This window comes from Lissotriton vulgaris, chromosome 12, assembly GCF_964263255.1.
Source record: "Lissotriton vulgaris chromosome 12, aLisVul1.2, whole genome shotgun sequence".
Lineage (NCBI taxonomy): Eukaryota > Metazoa > Chordata > Amphibia > Caudata > Salamandridae > Lissotriton > Lissotriton vulgaris.
Genome location: NC_141700.1, coordinates 762,076,630 through 762,103,919, shown reverse-complemented (window position 1 = coordinate 762,103,919; position 27,290 = coordinate 762,076,630). Strand labels below are relative to the sequence as shown.

General features: G+C 45.0%; 1 protein-coding gene across 3 annotated transcripts in view; it reads right to left on the bottom strand.

The window, feature by feature from the left end:
- CHD3 (chromodomain helicase DNA binding protein 3) overlaps positions 1-27,290 on the bottom strand; it is an 813,321-nt gene that overhangs the window by 603,892 nt on the left and 182,139 nt on the right. For all 3 annotated transcript variants that reach the window (XM_086946072.1, XM_086946074.1, XM_086946073.1), the window contains exons 8-9: positions 25,705-25,916; positions 16,117-16,347 (exon numbers count right to left, since the gene is read on the bottom strand). In XM_086946072.1, coding sequence (XP_086802198.1) covers positions 16,117-16,347; positions 25,705-25,916 — 443 coding nt within the window. The remainder of the gene's footprint in view (positions 1-16,116; positions 16,348-25,704; positions 25,917-27,290) is intronic.

The following is a 27,290-nucleotide window of genomic DNA, read 5'->3' as shown; positions in this document are numbered from 1 at the left end:
TTCATCCAGGTTTCCGTGAGAAAGGCGACGTCCGGAGTTGTGGTGTCTAGTAGGTTCCATAGTTCAATGGCGTGTCTGTGGACGGAGCAGGTGTTGAGCAGGATGCACTTCAGGTGGTTGTTGTTGGTGCATGGCTTGGCTTGTGCGGATGTAGTGTAGGTCCTAATGCTGCAGAACTTGCAGGATTGGCAGGTGAAGGGACCGCGGGTGCGTCCTGGGGCGGCTCGGTGGCAGTCCTGGGGGTGGTCGGTGTTGAGAGCAGTGAGGGTTGCGGGGTCCAGGGGCTCTGTCGCTGGGCGAGGTCCAGGCGTGGACGGGCGTAGACGGGCTTACCTTTGGCGTGCTTCAGCACGCATAGGGCGCGTTCGCTGCGCGTATGTGTCTCTGTCATTAGTGGAGAGTGGAGGGAGGCGGAGCGAGGGAGGAGCAGCTGGGAGGCGGGAGCGGGGTGGCGAGTGGGAAGGGTATCGGACTGGATGCTGGAAGGATCGGGGTGGGGCCGCGGGGGAGCAGCGGCAGACGGGCTGAGAGGCACAACAAAATGGCAGTAACAACAACAACAAGGCAGACGGGATCGGGGCACAATCAGGAGGTCACTTGGCACAAATACAGTTCAGAGGGCAAATTAAATCTAATCAACAGTTATGAGGGCAAATACAAATTCAATATTCAGTAGGGCACGATACCAGGCACACCAGTGACGCTTCCGGGCAAACCAAGTACAGTTCAGAGGGCAAATTAAATGTAATCAACAGTTAAGGGGGCAGATATAAATTCAATATCCAGGATGGTACGATACCAAGCACACTAGCGATGCTTCCGGGCAAACCAAGTACAGTTCAGAGCAGCACACCAGTGACGCTTCTGGGCAAACCAAGGAGCGTGAGGAGCGACCGATTCTGACGTGCTCCCCCCCAAAGGCGTCAAACTTTCAGATTTTTTGAGCTCTTAACATATAATCTGAATGAGTTTAATTGAAGCCTCATGACAAGGGGAGGATAGTGGGTTGCACGTGAACCCACAAAAGATACCAATGATGGCGAACCAGAGTTACAAGTAACTTTGTTCCTTCTCCAGCATTTGAACTTTCGTAAATTCACATGCTTGAATTAGGATTACCACTGCAATACACAACAAAAAGAGAGGATATCAGGCATGAGGCTTACCTTCCATGTAGCAGCCTTCCAAATCTTTTTGAGAGACAGCCCTGCAAAAAAGTCCATAAAGGCTGCCATGGCTCTTATAGAATGATCAAAGTGTTAGTCACAAACTGATAATATTTTGTAATGCAAGAAACTATCCATCTTGCTAAAGTTTGTTTAAAAAACAGACTTCATTAAATAATTGTACCAAAAGCAAAAACAGGTGATCTCTTTTGTGGACTTTGTGGCTTCTAAATAGATCTTAAGGCATCTTATTACATTTTAAAAATGCAAGGATATTTTCACTTCACATAGTTCAATGTAGAAGGTACCTTAGTAATGAAGTTTGGATCGGTCATTAAAGTTCCTTGCATGCAAGTGCTTGTAGTTTACTAACGCTTATAGCTGAAGGTACTGTATATATATATATATATTATGCAATACTATGTGATAGATACGGTGTTACCTATGAAACGTGGTGGCAATCAGGAGGCAAACATACTAGAGCTCGATACTAAAAATCCAGCTGGATTAAATGCTAGCAAAGATTTCTATACTTGCTTATAATCTCTCCTTTTGTATAAGATCAATGATATAGAAATTTTAATGTGGGCTCACATTGAATGAAATATGAGAAAGACAGCTGTTTTGTATATGATCTGGTTAAAACACATAAATGTGTTCATTTTTTATTTTTCAAGAAATTGAACTTTGAAATGTTCAAACAAATACGGTTACTAGATTTTGACACACTCTCTTTACGGAAAAATATGTGTAAACAGGAGCACCTATAATGGGTGTCCATGTTCACTAGGATTTTTTATAATTTGCACTAATTTGCACCTAATTTTGAGTATCTGCATATTGTATGATAAATATAGGATGAGTTTTTACGACTGTCATGGGAAGAAACATTGCCCACTTGGACCTTATTAAGTGCATATGTTTAAGCAATTGCAACAAAGAAAGCTATTTAATTGTTCTTTTGTGCGCAATGACTATACAGTTGGCTCAAGAATAATCGCCCTGAACACAAATGAAGGTGTTTATTAACTAATCATGGTTTAGGATTTTAAAGGGTTTGATACCTTGCTTATACTGTTTCCAACAGCTAATTTTCTAGGTGCCTAAAAGGAAAATATTACTGTTTTATATTTTTATAGGAAATAATTTGTATTCAATTTATATATTTATATTGATATATTTATTTGAATGACGCTTACAATAACCTTGCATGATATTTTGCACAAATTGAATTTTGAAGTTGCTATAAGTAACTCGTTGCTTTCCATGCTGAGATTTACCCCATGACTACTTAATTTCCTGTTTATTCACTTTATATGCCGCCTCTTCCTACTGCAATGCGTCATGTGATCAAGACCGAGTAGCGCATTGTTTAAGCAAGCAGGCAAATATGGTTATGTATAGCACTGTGTGACACCCTGCACCCTCCGCACAACCACTCGGCGGAAACGACACCCATACGCACTATTTTACTGGTTGTACCTTATTGGATTCTGGGTCTTGTAGTTCACCAGAGCATTGTGAATTGCAACAGGTGTGCTTACAAACTGGGGGTGGAGCGGTACTTACTTAAGAAGGAGGCAGGACTATGAATTACTTTGCAACATACCTCCTGGACACTTGAGCGGTGAGGAAGTCATTTTTCATGCCGAAATGCATTCGCATACCAACCTTGAATAAAGTGTCTCCAACCGATATTTCCCCTCGTGTGGCCTCTGCTCTTTCCAGCAAGAAGGAGATATTTTGGGACATTACTTTTTTTCACGTCGGCCAGTGACGTGATTCAGAGGCCCCCACTCCACAAGAAGGCCCGGACCTCGCTGGCTCTGCTGCTGCTGCTGCAGCGTTTCTTGGTTCCATGGTAATGGATGGCCGGGGCCCGCCTTGGACTGTGGGAAGAGACAGGGTGGTTGTGGGGCTATTAACCCCACTCAGGGCGATGTGCACTGTCACTGCTGCCCCTGTCGGAAGGAATCCTGTTGTCTGAGGCTGGAGAGGTGAGGGGACCCGAGGAGGCGCATTGTTTAAGCAAGCAGGCAAATATGGTTATGTATAGCACTATGTGACACCCTGCACCCCCGCACAACCACTCGGAGGAAACGACACCCCCACGCACTATTTTCCTGGTTGTACCTTATTGGATTCTGTGTCTTGTAGTTCACCAGAGCATTGTGAACTGCAACAGGTGTGCTTACAAACTGGAGGCGGAGCGGTACTTACTTAAGAAGGAGGCAGGACTATGAATCACTTTGCAAAATACCTCCTGGACACTTAGGCGCGGAGGAAGGCATATTTCATGCCGAAATGCATTTGCCATACCAACCTTGAATAAAGTGTCACCAACCGTTATTTCCCCTCGAGTGGCCTCTGCTCTTTCCAGCAAGAAGGAGATATTTTGGGATATATATATATATATATATATATATATATATATATATATATATATATATATATATATATATATCCAAACATATGCAGTTCCCAATTTTGGAAGAGCCAGAGGAGACCAAAGTGTTTGCAGCAGCCTTTATTCTTGAAGCACAGCCTGCCAGCAGGGTCTCTAAGGACAGGTAAAATCACACCATTAGTGAAGCCAAACGCGTTTCGAGAATGTCTCTTCGTCAGTGGCTGGTAAGGAAAGCAGGGGGAAAAAACGTATTTTGCAGCACCTTGATTTTAAACATCTTCCCGCCCCACGGGGCGTGGCCTCACAGCCTCCTGGGAGATGTAGTCCGTGCTATGTTACACCCCAGTGGGTACGTTGTCCCTCCATAATAATGTCCATGAATAACAGGTACCTTGTCAATAAAGTCTCAGGTACCTGTTATTCATGGACATTATTATGGAGGGACAACGTACCCACTGGGGTGTAACATAGCACGGACTACATCTCCCAGGAGGCTGTGAGGCCACGCCCCGTGGGGCGGGAAGATGTTTAAAATCAAGGTGCTGCAAAATACGTTTTTTCCCCCTGCTTTCCTTACCAGCCACTGACGAAGAGACATTCTCGAAACGCGTTTGGCTTCACTAATGGTGTGATTTTACCTGTCCTTAGAGACCCTGCTGGCAGGCTGTGCTTCAAGAATAAAGGCTGCTGCAAACACTTTGGTCTCCTCTGGCTCTTCCAAAATTGGGAACTGCATATGTTTGGATTTGTTAACGGCCTGCCCAGGTCGTTGGAAAGAGCCGACTGCATGTGAGCGGGTCCGCGGCAGCGTCAGATGATGCTGTCCTTACGCGGAGGAGAGTGAGCATGCACCGAAGCAGTAAGGTGCCTCCTCACAGCAGGAACTGCAGCAACAAAGCGGGGCAGAGACTTTATTGACAAGGTACCTGTTATTCATGGACATTATTATGGAGGGACAACGTACCCACTGGGGTGTAACATAGCACGGACTACATCTCCCAGGAGGCTGTGAGGCCACGCCCCGTGGGGCGGGAAGATGTTTAAAATCAAGGTGCTGCAAAATACGTTTTTTCCCCCTGCTTTCCTTACCAGCCACTGACGAAGAGACATTCTCGAAACGCGTTTGGCTTCACTAATGGTGTGATTTTACCTGTCCTTAGAGACCCTGCTGGCAGGCTGTGCTTCAAGAATAAAGGCTGCTGCAAACACTTTGGTCTCCTCTGGCTCTTCCAAAATTGGGAACTGCATATGTTTGGATATATATATATATATATATATATATATATATATATATATGGTTTCCACACTCAGCCGCCAGTCAGCAACAAAAATTAGTGAAACGGACTCTCAAAATATCTTCCATAAATCTGGTATTTATTAAATCATTTTATAAAGTGCAAAGCTGTGTCTACCAAACGCGTTTCAGCGGTCCCTGCGCCTTGCTCGCTGGTAATTAGTGCTCGTGACCACAATACATTTAAATCACCTTCCACCAATCATATGAGGATACACTTTCCATTGTGGATATCGACGAGGGACTGTGGCATTATTGATGGCAATAGAAAACAGACTATTTTCTAATATACATATATTGCGTACTATTTTTAAAATGTATCTAAAAACAGTTGTCTAAAATGTTGAAATGCTTTGCCTAATATATAGTACCAATACATATATATTGAAAATCATTTCAATCGGCAAAAGTGTACAACACAATTATTTACTGCATAATGCTGTATGTGCCATCAGTACCCTGTGTGGATCATCCATTCATTGTAATCTCATAAAAAGTGCAAATGCGTGTGCAAAATAGTGCAAATATAAAGTGCAAAGTGAAAGGCATGGTACTCAGGCGGTAATGCTTCTCGGTATAGCGAGAAGTTCAATTAGTATCTGTACAAATACTGCAAAAATCGAGGATTTAATGTGGATAATATCATAGGATAGAGGAGAATAAACCAGCATTATAATCTATATATATATACAGATGTATACATAAACATAGGTATAAATATAAATATAAGTATAAATATAAATATAAACATAACTCATGAACCTCGGAAACATACTGACAGTGCATTGGGTATCTCAGTTTACAAAAGCCCGTGATTGCTGAATCTCAGAAGTGAATGTATGGTCTGCTAACGGTAAATATTGAGTTCAGACTGCAGGCCCAAATTACACATATAATATACATTAAAAATGTTTAAAATGTATAAAAATGTATAAATATTTTTAAAAGGAATCACCTAAAACAATAAATAAATATATGTCTTAAGAAAGTCCTATTGTATATACTGTAAACCTATGGGAAGAAGAGTGGGCTATTTATTATAAGTAGTGGTATAGATCTTCACAGGTGTTAAGCCCTCTCGGGGTGTTGGTATCTAGCTAAAAGAATATATTTGGTTTCAAGTTGGCGTAGTTTTTTGTCTCTGTCTCCCCCTCTTTTGTTGGATGGTATGCTGTCTATAACAAAATACTGCAAAACTTCTAAGTTGTTGTCATGTTCGCTTTTCACATGTCTTGCCACTGGATATGTAGGGTCCGAATTGACCGTGGCAGTATCCTAGCATGTACTTGCAATTTTGTACTGCCTACATAGGCCAAACCACATATACATTTAAGTATATACACTGCGTATTCCGTTTTACATGTATAGTGTCCCTTGATTTTAATAGGGATATCAGAAAATGCGCTAGTGTATGTAGTGGTATTGATACCAAACTTGCAGGCCCTGCAGGTACTGCATTTATAGAAGCCTTTTTTAGTGGGGAACCAACTTTTTTTATAGAATAACTCAGGGCTAGATTTGACCAAGTCGCTTCTCATCGAATAGGCCTTCCTAAATGTGAAGTTGGGTCTGGATGTATAGACTTCGTTGAGAACAGCATCAGTTTGTACTATGGGCCATTGTTGGTTGATTATCTTTTTAATGGTCTGAGATTATCTACTGAAAGTAGAAATAAATCTGCATGACTTGTTTTTATTAGTGATCTCTACGTTGGTGGCAGCCCTCCCTATTTCTGTATCAAGGTTATTAATGATACTAGAATCTGGATGGATGAGGGATGCCCTGTCTTTAAGGTTTGCTTTATGCATTGCTGCGTTAAGTTTTTTAACTGAATGGCCTCTTTCCATCATTTTGATTTTAGCGCTGTTTTGGGCTTCTTGTAGAGATTTTTCTGTGCTGCAGGCTCCTCTGATTCTTAAAAATTCGCCATATGGTAGGCTGGCGATTGTATAGTGGGGGTGAAAACTACTAGCGTGTAAAAGGGTGTTGCCTGCTGTTGGTTTGGTGTAGAGACTGGTTTCTATCTTCCCTGACTGTACAGTTACTAGAATGTCAAGGAAACTTATTGTAAGGGGGTCTATATGTGATGTAAAGTTAAGGTTCAGATTATTGTTGTTGATAGTCTGTACAAAATCTGTTGCCTCCCTTTCAGATCTATATATCTCCAAAGATGTACCACATGTTTCTCTACTATGGCCCGATATATATATATATATATATATATATATATATATACACAACAGGATATATATATTAGCTCTATGAATGTATTTTAAGAGTGGACACATTAAACACAGTAAAACTGTATTCAATTGCCACTCTGGTGCTAGTTTCGTAGCTGGAAGGAAGAGTCTAGAAAACCTCTTCATAAATTCTTCAATTATTTATTAGGAAAATAACAATGAGTTGTTTGGTTTTCTTAAACATTTAGAAATAGCAGCTAAGTGTACTTTAACTGAAGTAACATTTAGTCCATTTTAGCTAGGCTTAGAAAATACGGTAAGAATTGATAAGGCAACTTTGTGAGTGGGATTAACCTTTTGCGGTTGGTCCATAAGACGAAATGCTTTCATTTGCATTGTAGGCTTTTACTGCATAAGATGGCCTTGCAGCATCAAGAACCTATCTATAATCCTGCGAGATCACCAAAAGTTTGACTTCTATGTCCTCATGAGCAATGCTGTTAATTTTCAGGATTGAAGGTCGTGATGTAGAAGTTTTTCAATGTTTCTCAACAACAGGCATGGATTGGATCTGAAATGGATAGGTGTTTGGACCAACATCTTCCATAGCTCTATGAACCAATGCTAATGAGGCCAAACTGGAGCTATTAATATAGCTATGCATTGTTTCATCCTCAGTTTCTTTTGGCCTGTCCCAAACATGTCCAATGTAGAGTGCAATTTGTAAAGTAGCTGATTGTCATCCAACTGCCATTCGTGATTATTCAAGTAGGTCGGCTTAAACAATCCGCTATTTTGTTGTTCAGTGCTGGATCATGTTCTGCAGAAAAGTCCATATTGTAGTGAATTGCCTATCACTACAATTTTTGGGCTTCCTTCGAAAGCATAAGAGACTTGGGGCCCCCTTGTTTTAGGATATAAAACATGGCTGTGGTGTTGCCTGTTAGAATTCTGGACATCCAGCACCAGCAGGAAGAAGGCTCTCAATGCTAGCCTTAATGCACTTAACTCTAGGATATATAGATGTATGATGCACTCTTCTCTCAACCACAGCCCATTTGTTTGTAATCCTTGAAGATGAGTACCCCAGCCTGTGGGAGATGCATCCTTTTAAAGAAAAAAGGGTGGTTTTACTGGATTCAATAGTCGTTGACCTTAGGAAATATTGTTCCTTACTAGAGTGACTTTTCCTAGGAGGAGTCACATATACAAGAGTGTTCCAATCTCCTGAAATTTGTTGCCATTTGGCATTCAATTGCTCCTGAACAATCCTCATGTGTACTTGACAATGGGACATCAGAAGAATGCATTAAGACATTGTCCTGAAGTTCACCTTCACTGTCCGACCATGGTGGTGGTTTTCATTTGCAAAGATATATATTGCCAGATCAATTTTTCTCCTTTTTTGTTACTGATTGCTAATCCTGGACTCAACAGCGTTTTCTTGACAGATTGGTCATGTGCAATGCCCAGTCCTAAGTGAGTATCTGAATGAGCAAGTTGTCTAGGTATGGATATACCATACTACACCTTAAGAAAGCAGCTACGGTGCTAGGCACTTGGTGGAGACTATTGGGTCTGAGTTTAGGCTGAACGTTAATGTCTTGAACTGGAAGTGAGGACGTGCTACCATAAAATGGAGGAATCTCCTGTGCTTTACATGAATTGGAATGTTGAAGTATGCATCTCCAAGGTCTATGGATGCCAAATAGCCCCCCTCCTTCAAGAAAAGCAACAATTCTTGAGGAGTAACCATCTGGAAACCTTGAGTTTTCATGTAATTTTTAAGAATCCTTTAGTCTAGGATGGGTCACCTGTCACCTGATTTTCTCTTGAATAGAATTATTGAGAGCTTACTCCAATTGGTATCTCCTCTATAGCTCCTTTTTGTGAAGGTTTGGCAATCTCCAATAATAGCTGAGAGAGGTGCTTGTAATTTTCTATCTTTGGTGGAACATCTTGTGGTTTTTCGGCAAACTCAATGGTATGACCGCAATTCATTATGTCGAGAAAACATCTGTCTGATATTAAATATTGCCAGTTTTGTTTGAACTTCGACATTCTGCCACCTACTGGCAGCTTAGATAGGAGGCTTACTATGACAGGAAAGTCATTTATTTATTTTCTTCCTCCTAGGAGGACTGGTTATCTCTTCTTTTTTGTCTCCTTTTGTTTTTGCAGTTATTCTGTACTCCTCACTGCCTTTGTAGCCTGTGGGTTTGCCAATCTGTTCCATACCGCCTGTAGGAATGAAAATATGACTCCTGATTGTAGGATCTGTGACCTCAACCCCTATTGTTTTTGTATTGCTGTCTGTTTGCAAGATACCTAATGATCTAGCAGTTTCAGTGTGTGCTTTAATAGACAGCAAGGTATCACTTTCTTTCGCAAAATGTTCAAACCATTGAAAGACATGTCCATTACTCTGGACAAAAAGAAGTGCTCTTTTACCAACCATACCGTCTTATATCAATAGCATGGCCTATTTAACGATAAGCACAAGTTAAAGTACTTGTTAAAGTGATTGCTTTGAATGTTTATGGTATATGTCACCACATTCGAAGTAGTTCCAAAAGGATGGGTGCACTATTCCCAGGGCTAACTGTTCTAAAAAACCCAAATCAATAATATGAATCACAAAAAAGGGATGGGAAGGGTACACCACAAAGTAACTGCACAAGAGCAGAATCCGTTCTCATTGATATCCCGCAGATCAAGTTCAAAATCCACAAATCCAGAAGACTATATGTGATTCTAAAAAAAAATCTTTCTTTCATATCACAACATGATGTAAAACACAGACTTTTTCAGGGCTAGGTTAAGCTCTTCAAAATAAATTAAGTGTCATCATTTCAAATAACTGAAGTCATTTCATAAATCCAGCAGTCACCTGTCTAGATAGTGTAGGAGGCTGGCTTAGTATATGGTGCATACTTATTTAAATGAAGCACCCTTCACTAATCCAGACCAGCCATATGGTGAGTTTAGTTGTCTTAGACAACCATAGAAAGCTCTCTAAGTTTTCGCTGTGGAGAGCAGCCTTCAGCCCTAGTCCTGAAGGAGTGTTAGGCAGCTTGCTTTACCAGAACTAATCATATAGTGTAGGTTAAACAAAAAAGAACTACATATTGTAGTTATAAAAATAGTTATGTTTATTATACACACTCACTAGCACATTGGTATATCTCATACCTAGAGATATGAACACAATACACACAATATTTCAAAAGGAAACAGGTAAGTAAGCACAAATACACAGTGGTCTCCAGGGGGAGAACAAACCATATACTAAAGAAGTGGAATGCGAACAGCGACTAAAGTTGAGACTTGAACCAGAAGACTCAGAAGAGCTGGGGAACTAAGTAACCACCCGAGGTAAGTGCCCAGGAACCCTACGGAGGCTGTGTGCAGAGTGGAAACACAGCTGCATACTCAATGCAAGTAAACAGGGAAGTCCCGGTTGCAGTTTTGAAGAAGAAGAACCTTTCCCAGTGTACCCTGAAGAAACCCTCTGGAAGATGGAAGGTTGGAGAGCCACTTCACTCATGGATACCCCAGGAACCAGGATACCTACACCAGAGAAGCCCGGTTCATAGGTGCGAACTGACATTGGAAACCGCTGTAGAACACAATGGAGGACTTCAGTGAAGATTCCACTGGCGAAGAAGGTAAAAGATTCCAGTGGAATCCAAGGATGGATTCTTAAAGAGAAGTACCTGCAAGCAGAGAGGACAGAGTCTATGCCCCTCAAGAGTGACCAGGAGTCACGGAAGACCAATGGCCACCAATGACAAAAGATGCAGAAGTGTTGATGGTGACCTTATCGCTGTGAGGACCAGGGGATGCTGTGGAAGTTCAGGTGCCATTCACGAGCTGTCCCACATTGGAAGTCGAGAACCAGGAGGTCGTTGTCCGGTGAGAGCACCAACAAGCCTTGGCAACAGCAACAGACGTGGTAAATGAAGTAGGTGCAGTGTCCGGACCAGCTAGGGAACTCACCAAAGGTCGGAGTGTCAGAGCAGGCCCCGAGCAAGCAAGTGAGCCCACTGAAGTCAAAGAAGACCCTCAAGAGGACCCACAGGCCAAAGGCAAAGGAGCCCTAAGATGATCTCGAGCATCTCATCAAAGATGCAGGCCCATGGTGCAGACGATACAGTGAGGACAGAGATCTTGGCAGGAAGAGATGTTAGAGGCTGTAGATTCTTGTAGCCAGAAGATCTCTGGAGGACAGAGTCATCAAGCCATGGCAACAGCAAGTCAACGTGGTGCACAGGGGTGCTGTTCCAGCAGTTCCAACAAGGGATACTGGGTTCAAACTTGATGAGAAGACAGCGCAGGCCTCGAGGGAGTTACAGAACTACCACCTGTGTTGATGAGCCTTTCAAAGTCCATAAGACGTCAGGAGCAGCAGACTGGTCAGCTTCGTTGCGGTGCCTGTAGATGCAGGGTAGTGAAGGAGTCACTCCAAGGGAGATTACTTTGGGTGTCCTTGAGGCCCACAGGCCTGGAGAAGAACCTGGATGAAGCACAGGGACAGATGACAGAGAAGACTGGCAGGAAGACGAGACCAGGAGCATCAGGATTCTTCCTTGATGCAGTCTCGGTTCTGAAAGCGAAGTCCAACGAAGTCCAAAGTGCCCAGAGGGTAGAAGTTGAAGTGGTTTCCGATCTGAATCTTGTTTTAGACTAATCTGAAGAACCACCCACAGGTAAGCCCTGGGATGATGTGGGGATCCCGTACAGAGGAGGGGCTGGACGAAGGGGAGGATACTCCCATGTCCTTTGTCCAGTTTCGCACCAGAGTGGGAGCCAACGGCTCCCTGAACTGGTTCCAACTGGAGTATGCAAGGAGGGCACCAAATACACCCCTTCAAAGCAATCTGGTGGTGCCGGCAAGCCCCCCCCCCCCCCCCCACCCCGGTCCTTTCTTCTAAGTCCTGTCTGGGAGGTGGTTGCACCTCCCTGTGACAGGAAACCCTTTGCTCTGCCTTCCCCAGCTCAGCTTAGCAGCAGGAGGAGGAGGGCAGAATCGTGTCTGTGGTCAGCAGCAGCACTAGCTTGCTGTGAGACCCTGATCGGCTGGTACAGGACTACAAGGGGGGCTCCTTAGGGGAGCCCCCCAGTGCATGGGATCCTATGTCCAACACTGGAATCGGTGTTGGCATAGGACTCCAACATGTTTGATAATAAACCAGTTTCGATACAGCCAATATGTAGTTAGACATCTCGTAATTGACTTGATGTCCACTATATATGTATAAAATGGCTAACCACACTTACAAAGCCTACAGAATCGACTCTTGGGTTTGTAGGGAATATCCTGCTCATAAAAGGCACCCTCACACATAACCTAGCACTCTTCCTTCAGGATTGAAAGGCCTGCCTTAGTGGTGACTTATACGTTTTAAGTACAGTGACCTCGGATATAAGGAAATCTATATCTTTTGTGAGTGGTGCTAGCCCAGCCCACACAGGTTGCAATAGCAGGCCTGTAGTCCCAGTTTGAGTGGTCTCTCATGGGTGGCATAATACATGCTGCAGCCCATTTTAGACCTCTGGCCCTGGGTACCTTAGTACCATATACTAGGGACTTAGTACACCAGTAGTCAATTGGGAAGGTACCAAATTACTTACTGTCGGCAGAGGAGTAAGGCAGATCTGTGTCCTGGCACCCTTTCTTTTTACCTTGTACATTAATAACTTAGACCGGGTTCTGAGAGATGAGTGCCAGGACCTCCCGACGGTAGGGAAGCGCTCACTTCCTGTGCTCATGTATGCGGATGACGCTGTGCTTATGGCCCGCAAAAAAGAAGAAAAAAACGTACCATAGTCAGATTCAGGGAACGAGTACAGGGACTGGGGTCATGATTAGCAGGATCACAGTCAGACTAGTCAAAAAACAGAATGACACCAGCAAAAAGTGAGGGTTCACATGAAACCAGATCCTACTTTCCTACAGACAGCATATGTCAGCATCACATTTTTGAGAAACGCTATATTTATTAGGTAACACACCGCTTCGGCTTTCTATGCAGGACTCGTATAAATGTGATTATTATTGAAAGGTGTTTATCTGCTTCATTTTGATGTGATGACATATGCTGTCCAAACTCTAGAAAGGGGACTGAAAATGTATTGGTTTTGAAGAGCTTAACCTACCCCAGAAGATGTCCCTTTGTTATGTTCCGAGGGTTACGAAAGTCTGTGGCTGATAGTCATACTCCTGGTACGGATCCTCTTTGCCCAAGGCATTTCTCGCGAACCTTAGGATCAAAAATGCACCTAACGGAGTATGGCTCTAGCCAGTGTCAGAGTTGTCCTGGTTGCTAAAATCCTTTTCCAATTCAGAAATCAGAAATTGGAAAGGAAGGCTTGCTTTCACCTTTAAAGGTAAAAAAGTGATTGGTGTGGAAAAGACTGCTGCCGACAGTGTCATAGACAAGGTCCCCGCTCTAGATAAAAGAAGGGTCGCCATCGACAGCAGTAGTAAAGAAATGCTTGATGTTGTCATTGACGATTATGTTTTTACAGACGTTAATGATGCCTGTCCCAATAGGAATGTCAACAACGGCAGTTGTTTTTTCTTAGTTATTGACTTGAGAGTCACTGACGGGAACGGAATTTCAGTCAAGACATCAAGCGAGCTTGATTTTTTTCAAGCTTTTGCGCAGGTTGGGGGTTTTCCTGTCTTGTGCATTTTTCTGAAAAAAATCCAGTATTTTTTTCTAGGATGCAAGTCCAGCTTTGGAAATTCCATGTTTCCACTTTTACGCCACCTTTGTCGGAATGCTTGATGGAACACTTTTACTAAATCATCCCCAGATGAGAGGGCATCGTCTTCGGAGGGTATTTCTTTTGTTCTAATACTTAAGGGGTCAACCTCCTCTCCTTATCCTTGAGGGTCTTCCAAGAAAAGGTATAGCAAATGTTGCAAAGTGAAGCCTAATACCTTGCATAAAGGCAATAAATGCATTGAACATGTGCGTCATCAGTATTTATCTTTTTTAACACAGATGGAGCAGGGCTTGAACAAATATGTTTTTTTTCGGTGAGTGATGATGAAAGTGGTGTCAAAGAAAAGGTCTCCACTGTCCATAAAAATGGTTGTTTCAGAAAATCACCCAAATACAACTTCTATTACACTGAAAGCTGAATATGAGTCCGGCTAAGCTCTAGAGCAGAACAGAAAGGTATCAGGATAAGTTCAGTGAAAGGTTAGAGCAGAGCACTTTTCAGGGACTCCCTCACACCCAACCTGCAGTACAAATCTGAGCCATGGTGTTCTCTAGTAGGGAGTAGGAGAGCGTTGCACTTCCACCTCATTGCCCGAATTTTGGATTGTTTCAAATGAGATGGAGGTGCTACTAAATAAACCCTGCTGTTGAGGCCTATGCACCATTTTAACACTGTTTAGTGCTATTTAAAGTTACCAGGAATTCCCAGCCTGATAACATGTAAATATATGAAAGATCCAATGCTGGAGGAGAGCTGAGAAAAACTATAACTTGGGCTGCCTTTAGCATTCACTGCAGTGGCTGTCACAACCGCCAACCCTCATCAGTTAATCACCAGGACGGGCGTGCATGAAGCACCTGAAGTTGTGATACCCTAATACTCGCAGCTCGACACACATACCAACCTGTGGATGGCTGAGCAGGTCCCAACCCTCTGATAAATTGCCGCCACCAGTAAGTCAAGACAAAAAAATCTATAGCTTCAGAAAATTACACTTTCAGCAGCCCAAAAGATATGTGTTGGACTTATTGCCATTCTGCAGCTTCTTTGCTCCGAAAACCAAAATTCTGACGAAATAGCAGTGCCACGAGGATCACTGATAATAGTGACTAGGACACTGTGAAGACAGATTGTGTCTAATCCTAGTAGCTCAGCAATTATTTGTATGAGGGTGCTTAAGGAAAAACATATTGAATAGAGTACCTTTTCAGAACTCCCTCCATCTCCAGTTTATTGTGAAGGGCACACTGAGGAGATGTTTCTGCACTCACTTAGGGTAACTAGTTGCACAAGAAAATGGAAAGCCAGAGAGCAATGTTCCCTAACCAACATGCTGAAAATGAGAGAGATCTAGCTATATTTGAAGTGCATAAAGCTCAAGATAGCACTGTGATACAGACTATAGACGATCAGTGGATTATCTGAACAAATATAGAAGACACAATCCAGGATACATATGAAGGAAGCCCAAAAGATTTGGTGATGTTTGTCATAACATGTGCAGGTAATGACAATTCATTCACCTGATTGGCACTAAAACCACGGGTATGGAAAAATCCTTAACAGGAAAGAAGTGGAAGTAAAAGAATCCTATCTGTAACAGATCCAGGCGGAAAATTGGAGTTTCAATCTTCAGCTGCAGTGGAACAATGTGGAGAAAAGCAGGGCTCAGTTAAAGTATTTCCTTCATACAACGTTAGTTACAAAATCTTAAGTTAGAAGGTCACTCAGGAGAATACTGTTCTAGTCCCAGGCATATCAAATCTACTGGCTGCAGTGCAGGCCCAAAGAGTGAAGTAAAAAGGCTACAAATGGTGGTGTGCTTAATTTAATTCCAGACTGATGAAGGGGATACATTTAAAAAGGTGACACAAGATTCTACACAGATTCAAAACATAAGGCCTGATTTAGATCTTGGCAGATGGGTTACTCAATCATCACAATTGTGATGGATATCTCATTCACTGAAACATATAAATCCCATAGGATATAATGGGATTTATATTTCAGGAGACAGGATATCAGTCACGGCTGTGACATTGTAACACGTCCTCCAAGATCAAAATCAGGCCCATGGGGGAGACATTTAGAGCTCAAATATAACAATGAAGATTATTTTTCAACACAACTCTGAGAACAGTAGTGATTGCACACATCAAGGCATCTATGTGTATGAGGTAAAGCATTCAGGAATGCGGAGTAATGCAGAGAGGTTAGGTACAAAGAATTGAACAACCAAGAAATTTAATAATTAGGATGTTTAGAAGGAATAGTGTAAGAAGGTAGAAGGTGATAGATGGCTCATGCTGACATGGGGTTTCTTCAGCTTACCGTGCAACGTGGACAGAGCCACTCGCCATTGGGGATCTCAGGAAGGGGTGGGTTCAGGCAATGAATGTGGTAGGAAGAGATGCAGGAGTCACAGCACAGCAGCTCTCCTCCATCCTTGCAGACGCGGCAGTACTCCATGTGATCATCCTCCTCCTCCTTCTCACACTCCTCCAGTTCCTCCTCATACTCATCATCCTCCTCTTTGGCTTCCCACTGAATGCCTTCCTTTTCCTGAGGTTTGTAAGGACAGCAAAAGAAAAAGATTGTAAACGCTGGAAAGAACCTAACTCGTACATGCAGTAAAGAGCAACTAAGTATGCATTTCTTCTCTAGGAGTATTACTATAACACTGTACTACACCCTTTTCAAGTACATGTTACATACCTTAAAAAGCTAGTGGCATACATGTAAAATAAGGAAAACGTTACTAATCTGCAACATTCAATTTACAGCCTGTAGTTTTTTGTTGAAAAATGCTTGCGGTTTTGAGCTTACAGCAAGTGACTTATGATTATACCCCAAATTCTCATAATAACCTGGACACTGATTGCATCTTAGAATTGTATTTGTTTCTTCATCAAGTTCTGCACTTGTAGTGGAAATTAATACAGGAAAACTGTGGAATAGTGAACATTTTATAGCCTTACTACATCCCAGGATGCAGGAGGATGTATGTGGACTACAACATTACCAGATGCAAACCCAGTGTCACAGGCAAGTAAAAGTTTCAATTTTCAGCACATGTTGTAGATCACATGCTGTGCATTGACTGTAAAGCAGTATAACTCCCTCTATAAAGCAGACGCTTGCAGGAAGAAGAGGATGTTGTGCTGAAAACTGTTGCCAGGACAGTTTGTTCAACATGCCCTTCTTTTTTCTTTTACAAAATGTCATAAGACAGATCACTAGATTTAGTACTTTGCAGTCTGGATATAAGAGTTGTCCTTGTTTTTGGAAAAGTTGGCCTTTTAAGTAGAAGTTTTTAATTCAGTTGAATGGACATATCACAATTGTTGGGCTCATGGAAGATGAGGCAAGTTCCTCTTCCGTGCCCAACAAAGGATTAATATGTGGAAAAAAGTATATACAAAGATCCCTGACCAATTTATCCATAGATCATTCCCTAGAGATTGTGGTTGCACAAACCTGGAGGTGTAGTTTGATATTTCTTGTTTGAGCTTGTCAAAAACAAGTGAACCCGTCAATTACCTCGCCTTCAAAAGTAAATTGGTATCAACTTGTTGTTCATTTGCCACTTGTGCATTTCCTGACAGTTAATTGCTACTGAACATGTTTGTAAAATGATGGAAACATATATGTTTTATATATGTATAAATATACACCATCTCACAACTGATGGGGAAGCGGGAAGGGGGAATGTGAATCTGCAGCACAACATGCTACAAATGGATGCTTACAGGGTAAGTAACATTCTGCATTCATAGCATATGTTGGCTGCAGATACACATGCTATGCATAACCTGTAAAGCTGTTTTCCTTTTGTAGTTGCTCTAGGCATTAAATGGTGCAGGTGTTTGAAAAAGTATCCGTACGACTGTTTGTCCTTCAAGGGACTGCTGCCTGGCTTTAACATCTACACACTAATGCTTTGTGAATGTGTGTGGATTTGACCAATTACCTGCCTTACAAATGTCAGCTAACAGGATGTTTCCCAAGAAAGCCATTGAAGAACCTTTCATCCTTGTAGAGAGTGCTCGTGGAATGGTACGTAATGTTCGTTTGGCCTTTACATAAGCAATTTAAATTCATTTCACAATCCATTTTGAAATTCCTGCTTTAGAGATGGATTTAATTTTTCTTGGATTTCAGAAGCCACATAAAGCTGTTGTGTTTTTTTTAAAAGTTTTGTTCTATAAATGTAATACATGAGTGCTCCTTAAACATTGAGTGTATGAAGTGCCCTTTCTGCCAATGTCAGACTTAGGGAAGAACACCGGTAAGTCAAGTGTTTGATTCAAATGGAAAGGAGAGATAACATTTGATAGAAATTTAAGATTAGTACAAAGACTCACCATATCCTGGAAAACCTGAAAGGCTCTTCTATAGTTAGAGCATGTATTCTGATAACTCTTCTTAGGGAAAATATAGCCACAGGAAAGCTACCTTTCAAGAGAGGAACTGTAAAGAAGAATGGAGTGGTTCAAAAGGCGTGGACATTAGTCTTGTAAGAACAATGTTTAAATTGCACGAATGTGCCAGTGGTGGAATTATCCTTTTCAACCATTCCATAAAAGCTTTGATCAATGGTATACATAAAGTGGCTGATGTTTACAAAGTTGCAGGTAAGCTGCAAGTGGTGGAAGGTGCATTTGTATGAAGCTAATTGTGATCTCTGAAGGCGTAACAGAACTGTACAGTAATGTAAAAAAACACTTCCACTTGGCTGCATAGCAAGCTCTTTTGGTTGGACCTCTTGCCTCCTTTAGAATGTCCCAACTTTCGGAAGGCAATTGTAAATATCCAAACTCTGGCACCGTGGCCAAGCAGGCCAATATGGCAGTCGCACTTTAGTCCCGCTCCACTGCTAACCCCTTAATCTGTCACATACCCGAGTTGCAGCCGTCATCTGACACCTCCTGTCGCACTGTGGGGCCCGTATTCCTGCATTGTTGCCCCTCCTGCTGTTTCTGGGCCCTTGGTGGGTCTCAGGGACAAGTGGCACTGTGCGGCCTTGGAGGGGCCCCACCGCCACGTGGAGGGCACTACGGCAGTCCACAAGCTCACCATGCCTCACACCGCCCTTTGCTCCCCACTGGGGCTCCCACTGTGGTGATCGGCATGCCAGGAGGGGTATATGGGGCAGACATTTGCCGGATCTGGGGACAAAAGGAACTCTGCAGCGACGTTGAGCACCGTGACAGCAATTCTCCCACAGTAAGGGCCTCACCTTTGAGCTGTCTGCTCATTGGACTCGCGGGCGAATCACCCGCCCACGGCCGTACACCCCTGTAGCAGCCTGCTGGACTGGCTGTGGGCCTGAAGGGACTTTGGAGCTGGCAGACCGCACCGCGTTGACACAGCCGCAGAGGGTGGGCCACAGCGGCCTGCGGATTCTCATAGACTTGCGCCATTCCAGCCCAGATGCAGAAGATTCAGGGGGGGGGAGTCACACATGGAAGAGCTTTGGAGGGCTCCCGTGATTAGAGGTACTTGGTCCCCTGCTGAGTTTCCACACCGAGACCAATCCAGGAGCGAGCCTGTCTGGAGTGGTAACGTGCCTACTGCTGCCATCTGCTTGCGCACTCTGCAAGTGGGAGGGCCTTCCCTGCTAGAGGCTTCGCACCGGTGGCCTAACGTATCATCCCAGACTCTGCTGTGCAACACTAGTTTAGACCAGGTGACCGGCGCAATGCTGTCTCCTGCACCTCAAGCCACCTCCCTGCTGGCATCACTGCTGCTGCATCTCCGGACAGGGGGCTCCACCTTGTCTGGACGTCCGGGGTAGGGGCGCATCATGGAAGACCACCCAACATATTTCCCGTGAGGAACCGAGGCCACGCATTCACGTCCTGAAGACACCTGCATCCAGTGGGACATGACCTTGCAGCCTGGCCCGTGTTGATGCTGAGCCGGGCTGGCGGGGCTCGCCGGGGACCCTCACTGGCCCGCTTCACCTGGTCCAACAGGGGCAGAGCTCTGGGACTCTGGGGGGCTGTTGTTGTCCCGCAGCTGCTGCCCCTCACAGAAGTGGCACCTCAGCCTGCACCCAGTAAAGATTGCTCAGGACGTCTAACCGAGGGGTCCCCCCAAACGATGTCACCTCCGTCCTAACTAGGCCCTCTACCAGTTCCTTGCGGCCCATCTCAGCTGCCACCTGCCAAGGCCGGTAATCCCCCTACTGCTTTGACGCTGTGGTTTTGCCAGAATGGGAAAGGACAGAGCAGCTCGACCGTGCACGCCCTGACGAAAATAGATCAATACATGGCCGGCACATCTAGCGACAGCAAGGACCCTCCGGATGGGACGGGTCTGCTTCCTCCACCACTGACCTTACAGTGATTTTGCAAGCCATCCAGGCTTTGCAAGTAGCTGTAGAGACCAAGATCGGTGTGATGAGAATGAATATTGTGCTATTGCGTAAAGATCTCCGCAACGCCACGGCAAGAATCACAGAGGCAGAGTCCCAGATCTCCTCAACTGAAGATGATATTTCAACCCTTCAAAACCAGGTCTCCACTCTGCTCAATCGAACGACGGACCTCCACAGGCACATGGAAAATGCATAGAACAGTTCCCAGCGCAACAACATTCGCCTGAATGGTTTCCCAGAGCGAGCGGAGGGAGGCCGACCCGCAGCAGATGGTGGATTACGTGGAGCACTGAATTAAGTCCTGGATGCCAGCAGACTGCCTATCCGGTGGTTTGCAATTGAAAGAGTGCACCGGGCCCTGATCCCCAGGCCTCCGCCCGGTGCCTCACCTCGGCCCATTATAGCCCGCATTCTGAACTACAGAGACAGAGATGCCGTTCTCAACGAGGCCCTGCAGCATCCAGATCTTCTGTGTGGAGAAGCCCAAGTCTTTCTTTACCCATAGTACATCCACAAGGTCCAACAATGTAGTTAAACAAAGGTTGCGCCTGCTATGCCCTGAACGACTTTGCGTCATCAACCTCAATAAGTCTAATTTCTTTGACACTCCAGACTCTGCCTGGCAGTAGCTGACGGAGGAGGGCCAGCTCCATGGACCCACTTCTGCCTCCTAAACAACCAGAGGGCACCTTGGACCTTGGGGTCGCAGACACAGCGAAGGCATCACCGGCGTCACACCCGCTCGTGAAGAGATCATGGAACAGACCGGTCGCTCTGGAGGGTACCTTGGAGGGGCGGTGGTCTCCCTGGTATGCAGATATACCCCCTGCCTCCCTGCAATCGGGATGTAAGGGCCTCTTGTGCCTTCTTTCGGGCCTTCCACAGGGGCTTACTATCATAGGGGGCAACTTTAACACGGTGCCGGACCCTGATTTGGAAAGTACTGGGGTTCTGTTGCCATCTCGGCGGTCTAGCACCGCCGTCTCCCCAAATGGACCAGGACTCTGGTCTCTGTGACTCGTTCCCGGATAAGCCTCGCTTTTCTCCCCACCCTTGACTCTTGGTTGTTGACCCAGGTCCAGAATTTACCCAGCGGAATTTCAGATCATTCCCCTTTGCTTCTCCACTCGAGCACCCACCTCTGGGGCAGCGTACTAAGTGGTGTTTAAATGCTTGACTCCTACAGGACAAATAATTTGTCCACTTTCACGGGTCCGAACTCCAGGGCTATTTCCACAACCATGAAGGCTCAGTTACACACGCAGGCACCCTGTGGGCTGCAAGTAAAGCAATTTTACGAGGTGCGGCCAGGAGTTATGTCAAAACCCAGGATCACTTTGCTCTTATCACCCGGCTAGAAGCCCAGGCATTGCGTCTTGAGCAGCAACTGGAGTCCGGCGTTCAGGCACGGATCACTTGGCATTTAAGACTAGTCCGACAAGACATCCAAATACACTCTCTTGAGACAGCTAAACACCTCTGGCGGGCCTGGATCTATGGATGGGATGACAAAAATGGGAAACTACTCTACATGACAGCATGCCAGCAGGATTGTCCCCGAAATCCCAGACGGCTGCCCTCAACAGACCCACATTGAGATAGCCCAGGCCTTCGCCCATTCTTACCGTACATTGTACGCATGCCCGGTAGATAGAAACGCAGCTGTGTCTGGACCCTTCCTTGATTCGGTCTCCCTTTCCAGACTGCCAGCAGCAGTGCTAGAAGACCTCTCATGGCGGAGGCACTGTCCAGCATGGCACTGAGTACAACATGGGTATCCCATGGAATACTATGCGGCGTTCCGTGAGCCCTCCTTCTCCATCTTTTATCGCTCTACAAAGAGGCTTGCCACATTGGATCCTTCCTGCTGGAACTGGCCTCCACCACTATCATTGTAATACCTAAGATGTAGCCCACGTAGATGACATTTGTGGCCTATAAACTGATCTCGCTCCTTAACTACGAGGTTGGTGCAACCGGACCTATGTGGCTTCATGACATCCCACAGCACAAGACACTATATCCACCGGCTTCACGTGGTCCTGGCCCACCGTCACCGACTTCTAACCGACCTAGCCTTGCTTCTCATTGACTTTGAGAAGGATTTTGATGTGGTGGACCGGTACTACCTCCACTCGGTGCTGGCATTTTGGGGGTACGGGCCGAAGTTCTGGGACATGGTCTGCATCCTGTATTCCAATCTCACCGCCCGAGTCTGGGTCAACGGGGTCCTCTCTGATACCTTTGTCATAGAGCGAGGTACCAGACAGGGATGCTCTCTGTCTCCTCTCCTCTTTACCTTAGCGATAAAACCTTTGGCCCAACTTATAATTGAAGACCCACAATACGAGGGCTGGCCACGGGCACAGGGCATGAGGAAAGTATTGCGTTCTATGCGGATGACGTCCTGCTTTACCTCGCGCGGATGTCGGTGAGTGGATCCAGATCTCTCCAACTGTTGGAATGCTTCGGGGAAGCATCAAGCTACGGATGAACCTGTCTAAGTCAGTGTTGTTCCCTTAGCGCCATCAAGAGACTGCTTCGACTGGCAGACAACTATCTCCCTCTGCATCTCAGTTTTAAATACCTATGCATATGCGAAGCTCTGCACTCGGAGCTCACCTGGCCCTTCAACCTCCAGCCTTTGGTCCAAAAAGCGACGTCGGAACTCACCAGGTGGCCTCCCACTCAGTGTCCCGGGCCACATCGCTTTTTTTTAAGATGATGATTCTCCCCCGCTTTCTGTACGTCTTTCAAAACTTGACAATCCACTTACCTTGCACGTGGTTCTCTGTGCTGGATGGCGGCATCAAGAAATTCCTGTGGCAGTGTTTACAAGAGTGTATGGCTTTCGCGCATTGTCAGTGGGGGCTGTATGACAGAGGCCTGGGTATGATCAATCTTCACCTCTACTATCTTGCTTCCCCATCTCCTTGTTCTCCATGAGTGGTTTTACGGGGGTGGTCTGACCCTGCCTCCACTTGGTGCTGACACTTTGGGGGTACGGGCCGAAGTTCCAGGATAATGTATGCGTCCTCTACTCCAATCTCACCGCCTGAGTCCGGGACAACGGGGTCCTCTCTGATGCTTTTGTCATAGAGTAAGGGACCAGACAGAAATGCCCCCAGTCTCCCCTCCTCTTTGCCTTAGCGATAGAACCTCTAGCCCAACTTATACGTGAAGACCCCCAATACAAGTGTTGGGCCTGGGGCACGAGGACCGTATTGCTTTCTATGCGGATGACGTCCTGCTTTACCTTGAGCGGCTGGCGGTGAATAGACCCAGATGTTTCCAACTCTTTGAACGCTTCGGTGAAGTGTCCAGCCTACGGATAAACCCTTCTAAGTCGGTGTTGGTCCCCGTGGCACCATCCAGAGGCTGCTTTGACTGGCGGATGACCATCCCCCTCCGCCGTCTCAGTTTTAAATACCTAGGCATATGGGTCGCTCTGCACTCGTAGCTCACCTGGGCCTTCAACCTCCAGCCTTTGGTCCAAAAAGCGAGGTCAGACCTCAACAGGTGGCAGGTCCTGCCCCACAATATCCCGGGCCTATGCCTCGATGTCTAACGTTACTCCTTTTCAACGTCGACCCAGTTCTCAATGGCGAGCATGTCATGTAGGCACTGCACTTTGTCTCAACGTCAATGTCCTCTACGCTGACCTGGAGCAATGTTATTTTTGAAGAGGGTCTCTCTTTTTGGATCTCCCTCTCCTGGATTCTTCAGAGGAAGGTGGAAGAGCCCTGGTAGAGGACTGACCCTCTCCTCACTCCCAGGACGTCCCACCTTCAGACTGTGCCTCCTGCTGACTGCGTTGCTCTTCTATTCCATGAAGGCAAACCTTCTTCCTGTCCATCAAGGCACGCCTGGAGAAGGTCCTGCAGTATGGACATCTGTCAAGGATGTGGCTGTCAGGAAGGCAGATGTTATAGACATCATGAGTATCTGGTTTGGCCATTTTTCTACCATAGGCAGGGCATCTGTCAAATGAAAATGGCATTCTATTTAACTAAGGAAAATATTTTACTGGCAGAAAATGGTTGAAAAACACTGGAAATGTTGAAATCCGTCGAATGAGTAGTCATCAAAGATTTCGAATAGAATTTTTTTAAGCAAAAAGCCAAAAGTGTCGAGCTTACTAAGATACTGTCACCAGGAGCCAGAAGAAAGAACTGAGGTAACTGCCACCTACTGGGCATGATGGGGGGGCTGTAAGCCCTTAAAGGCACAGACTCTTTTTTCATGTCTTCAGAATTGCAGCCTATAAGTCTACCTTTATCATCTTCCTTTCTTAATCTTTTTCCTTTAAAAAAGGTTTGTGAATGAGATTTGTGAAGACAAATAACGCATTTCAGTTATTTTTTCTGGTTAGTTAGATATCTCTTAACCCTGGTTTAAACGCAAATTAACGCAATTATTCAATATAGCCAGATTTCTAGGCTGCAAAACCTTTAATATCTTAAGTGCTTCTCCAGACCTTACTGTAGAAGGGTTAACATCTACACTTAAGAAGATACATTGTAAAGAAGTGTTCTGGGGCTTAAAACCTATTGCTTTTGGGGTTACATCCCTTGCACACTGAAGAAAATGTTGAGGTAAATGTGTATGAGAGACACGAAGGAGTCTGGAACTGTGTCTGGTGGCGCCAAAAAAAAGGGAACTGACTTCAGGTCACAGAGATGGTGCCTATGTAGGTTCCGCACATCTAGTCTGGAGCAGAACAGCATCAGTGTGGAGCCACACACCGACACCTGACGCAGCGCCATGGTACTCCTGAAAAATTTCTGGATCCAGTCTGACACCTGGGGAATATTCATAAAATTAGGAATCTGTGTCTAGAGTTCTCTATCAGAATATAAGGCCAATAAAATGAGGCAAATATACTAATGTGCTGAACTGTGATTTCTTTAATACTATGGTGATGCACTGCGGCCTCCTAACCCCATGACGGAGATCAATTCAAAGCTAATGAATCTACAGAGGATAAATACTAGAGACTGAAATACAACAATAAAAGAAAACTGGGAAATGGGTGTTGACAAACAGCACGGGAGAGGGTAGCTTCCGTGAATAATTCTGTGCAATTGAAAATGACAGTTCACTTTAAATTTCAAATCTGAAGCACGTAAATTTTCCAGCCTGGTCAACTTCAGTGGAGCAATTCACTATCCGTTTGGAAAGAAGAAATGCAGTAACAGGATTTTAAGGCACGCGAGGCTCACAATGCCAATCCAACCTGTCTCTTTGCTCATTGCTACTTATACAATACAGTTCAAAGTCTCCAGTTTTACTGTTTTTAGGTCTGGCTCAATACTACAGCTGTCTGCGATACTTGTTACCAATTCTTTCAAATATACATAGGAGGCTTTGCTCAACCCAGATGAATATTTATCCATCACATCATGCTTTCGGCAGAGTTTTTCTTGAAATATTTTATTCACAACGCAAAAAGAAAGCCAGACCTTTTGGCTTTGTCAATGCTTGTTTATTTATAGTTCAATGTTAGTCACTTGCATGAATAACAGTGAAATACTCACACAGTGAGGACAGCTCCATTTGCCCATGGGGGCCTTGTCGAGCTCTGGGTCTAGGCATACCAAGTGATAGGCCCGCGGGCAGGTGTCACACAGGATGATCTCGCCGCCCTGCTGGCACACCTCGCAGTAATCCTGGTGGTCAGTTTCGTAGCCATCCACTCCAACTGCTGATACCAGGGGCACTGCTGAGAGAACATCTTCATCGCCGGGAACTGAGGGAGAAAAACTAGAGTAAGTGACAGCATCAGGAGAGCAGGCAAGGCCCCAAGAGGCCCCAAGAGAGACATCGCACAAGTTCCTACTTGTGTAACGATATATCTGTAAGAGACATTAGTTAGTAATAGATTCCTTACCTTAGAATATCCCCATGACGTCACAGAGACTACGTAGGCACCACCCATGCGTACTGACCTCAGTTCTGTACATGACTTTCCGTGCCAGGAACGCAGAGCCATGCAAGAATCTGACCACTGGTGCCATGAAACTAGGGCCCTGAAAGGGATGACCTTAACCCTAGAAATCAGTTTGCAGAACGGGGAGGATGGGTGGAGCGGTAAGGAATCCATCACTAACTAATGTCTCTTACAGATATATTGTTACACAAGTAGTAACTTGTGCATATGAAAGAAACACGTTAGTGATAGATTACTTACCTTAGAATAGATACCCCAGCAATACCAACCCCGGAGGTGGGTCTACGAACAAGATTACACCTGAAATTCATGGAGAAGAGAACGGCCAAAGAAGCCGTCTCTCCGGACTTGACTGTCAAGGCAGTATTGCTTGGTAAACGTGTGCAGCAAAGCCCACATAGCTGCCTGACAAATGTCCTGCAAGGGAACGCCGCGTCCAAGGCAACAGTGGCTGCCGTTGCCCTGGTAGAATGGGCTCGCAGCCCCACAGGACGCTCCTTCTTAGCCAATGAGTAACATTCTTTGATGCACAGAACAACCCACCGAGAGATGGTCTGTTTGTGCACGGCCTGACCTTTTTTAGCGCCCACGTAGCCGACAAAGAGCTGGTCATCCACCCGGAACTGTTGTGTGCGCTTCGGATAGAACGAGAGCGCACGTTTTGGGTCCAGACGGTGAAGCCTCTCTTCCTCTTTTGAAGGATGCGGAGGCGGAAAGAAAGTGGGCAAAGAGATGGTCTGCCCGATTTGGAAGGGCGTGACAACCTTTGACAAGAAAGAAGGAAGGATCCTTAAAAACACCTTGTCCAGATGAACAGAAAGGAAAGGAGGTTTGGAAGAAAGAGCCTGGAGCTCACTCACTCTTCTGGCAGAGGTGATAGCTACCAGGAAAGCCATCTTGAGAGTGAGAAGACGCAAAGGACATTTATGAAGGGGCTTGAAGGAAGCGCACATCAGATATGTTAAGACAAGGTTTAAGTCCCATTGAGGCATAATGAACGGCACGGGAGGAAACGTGTGCGTAATGCCTTTCAGGAAACGGTTGACAAACGGAGACTTAAACAGAGAAGGCTTATCTGGAAGCTGTAGAAAGGTGGGAGATGGCCGAAAGATAACCTTTGATAGTGCCCAGAGCAGAGCCCTGCTGGGCCAAAGAAAGAAGGAACAGAAGGAC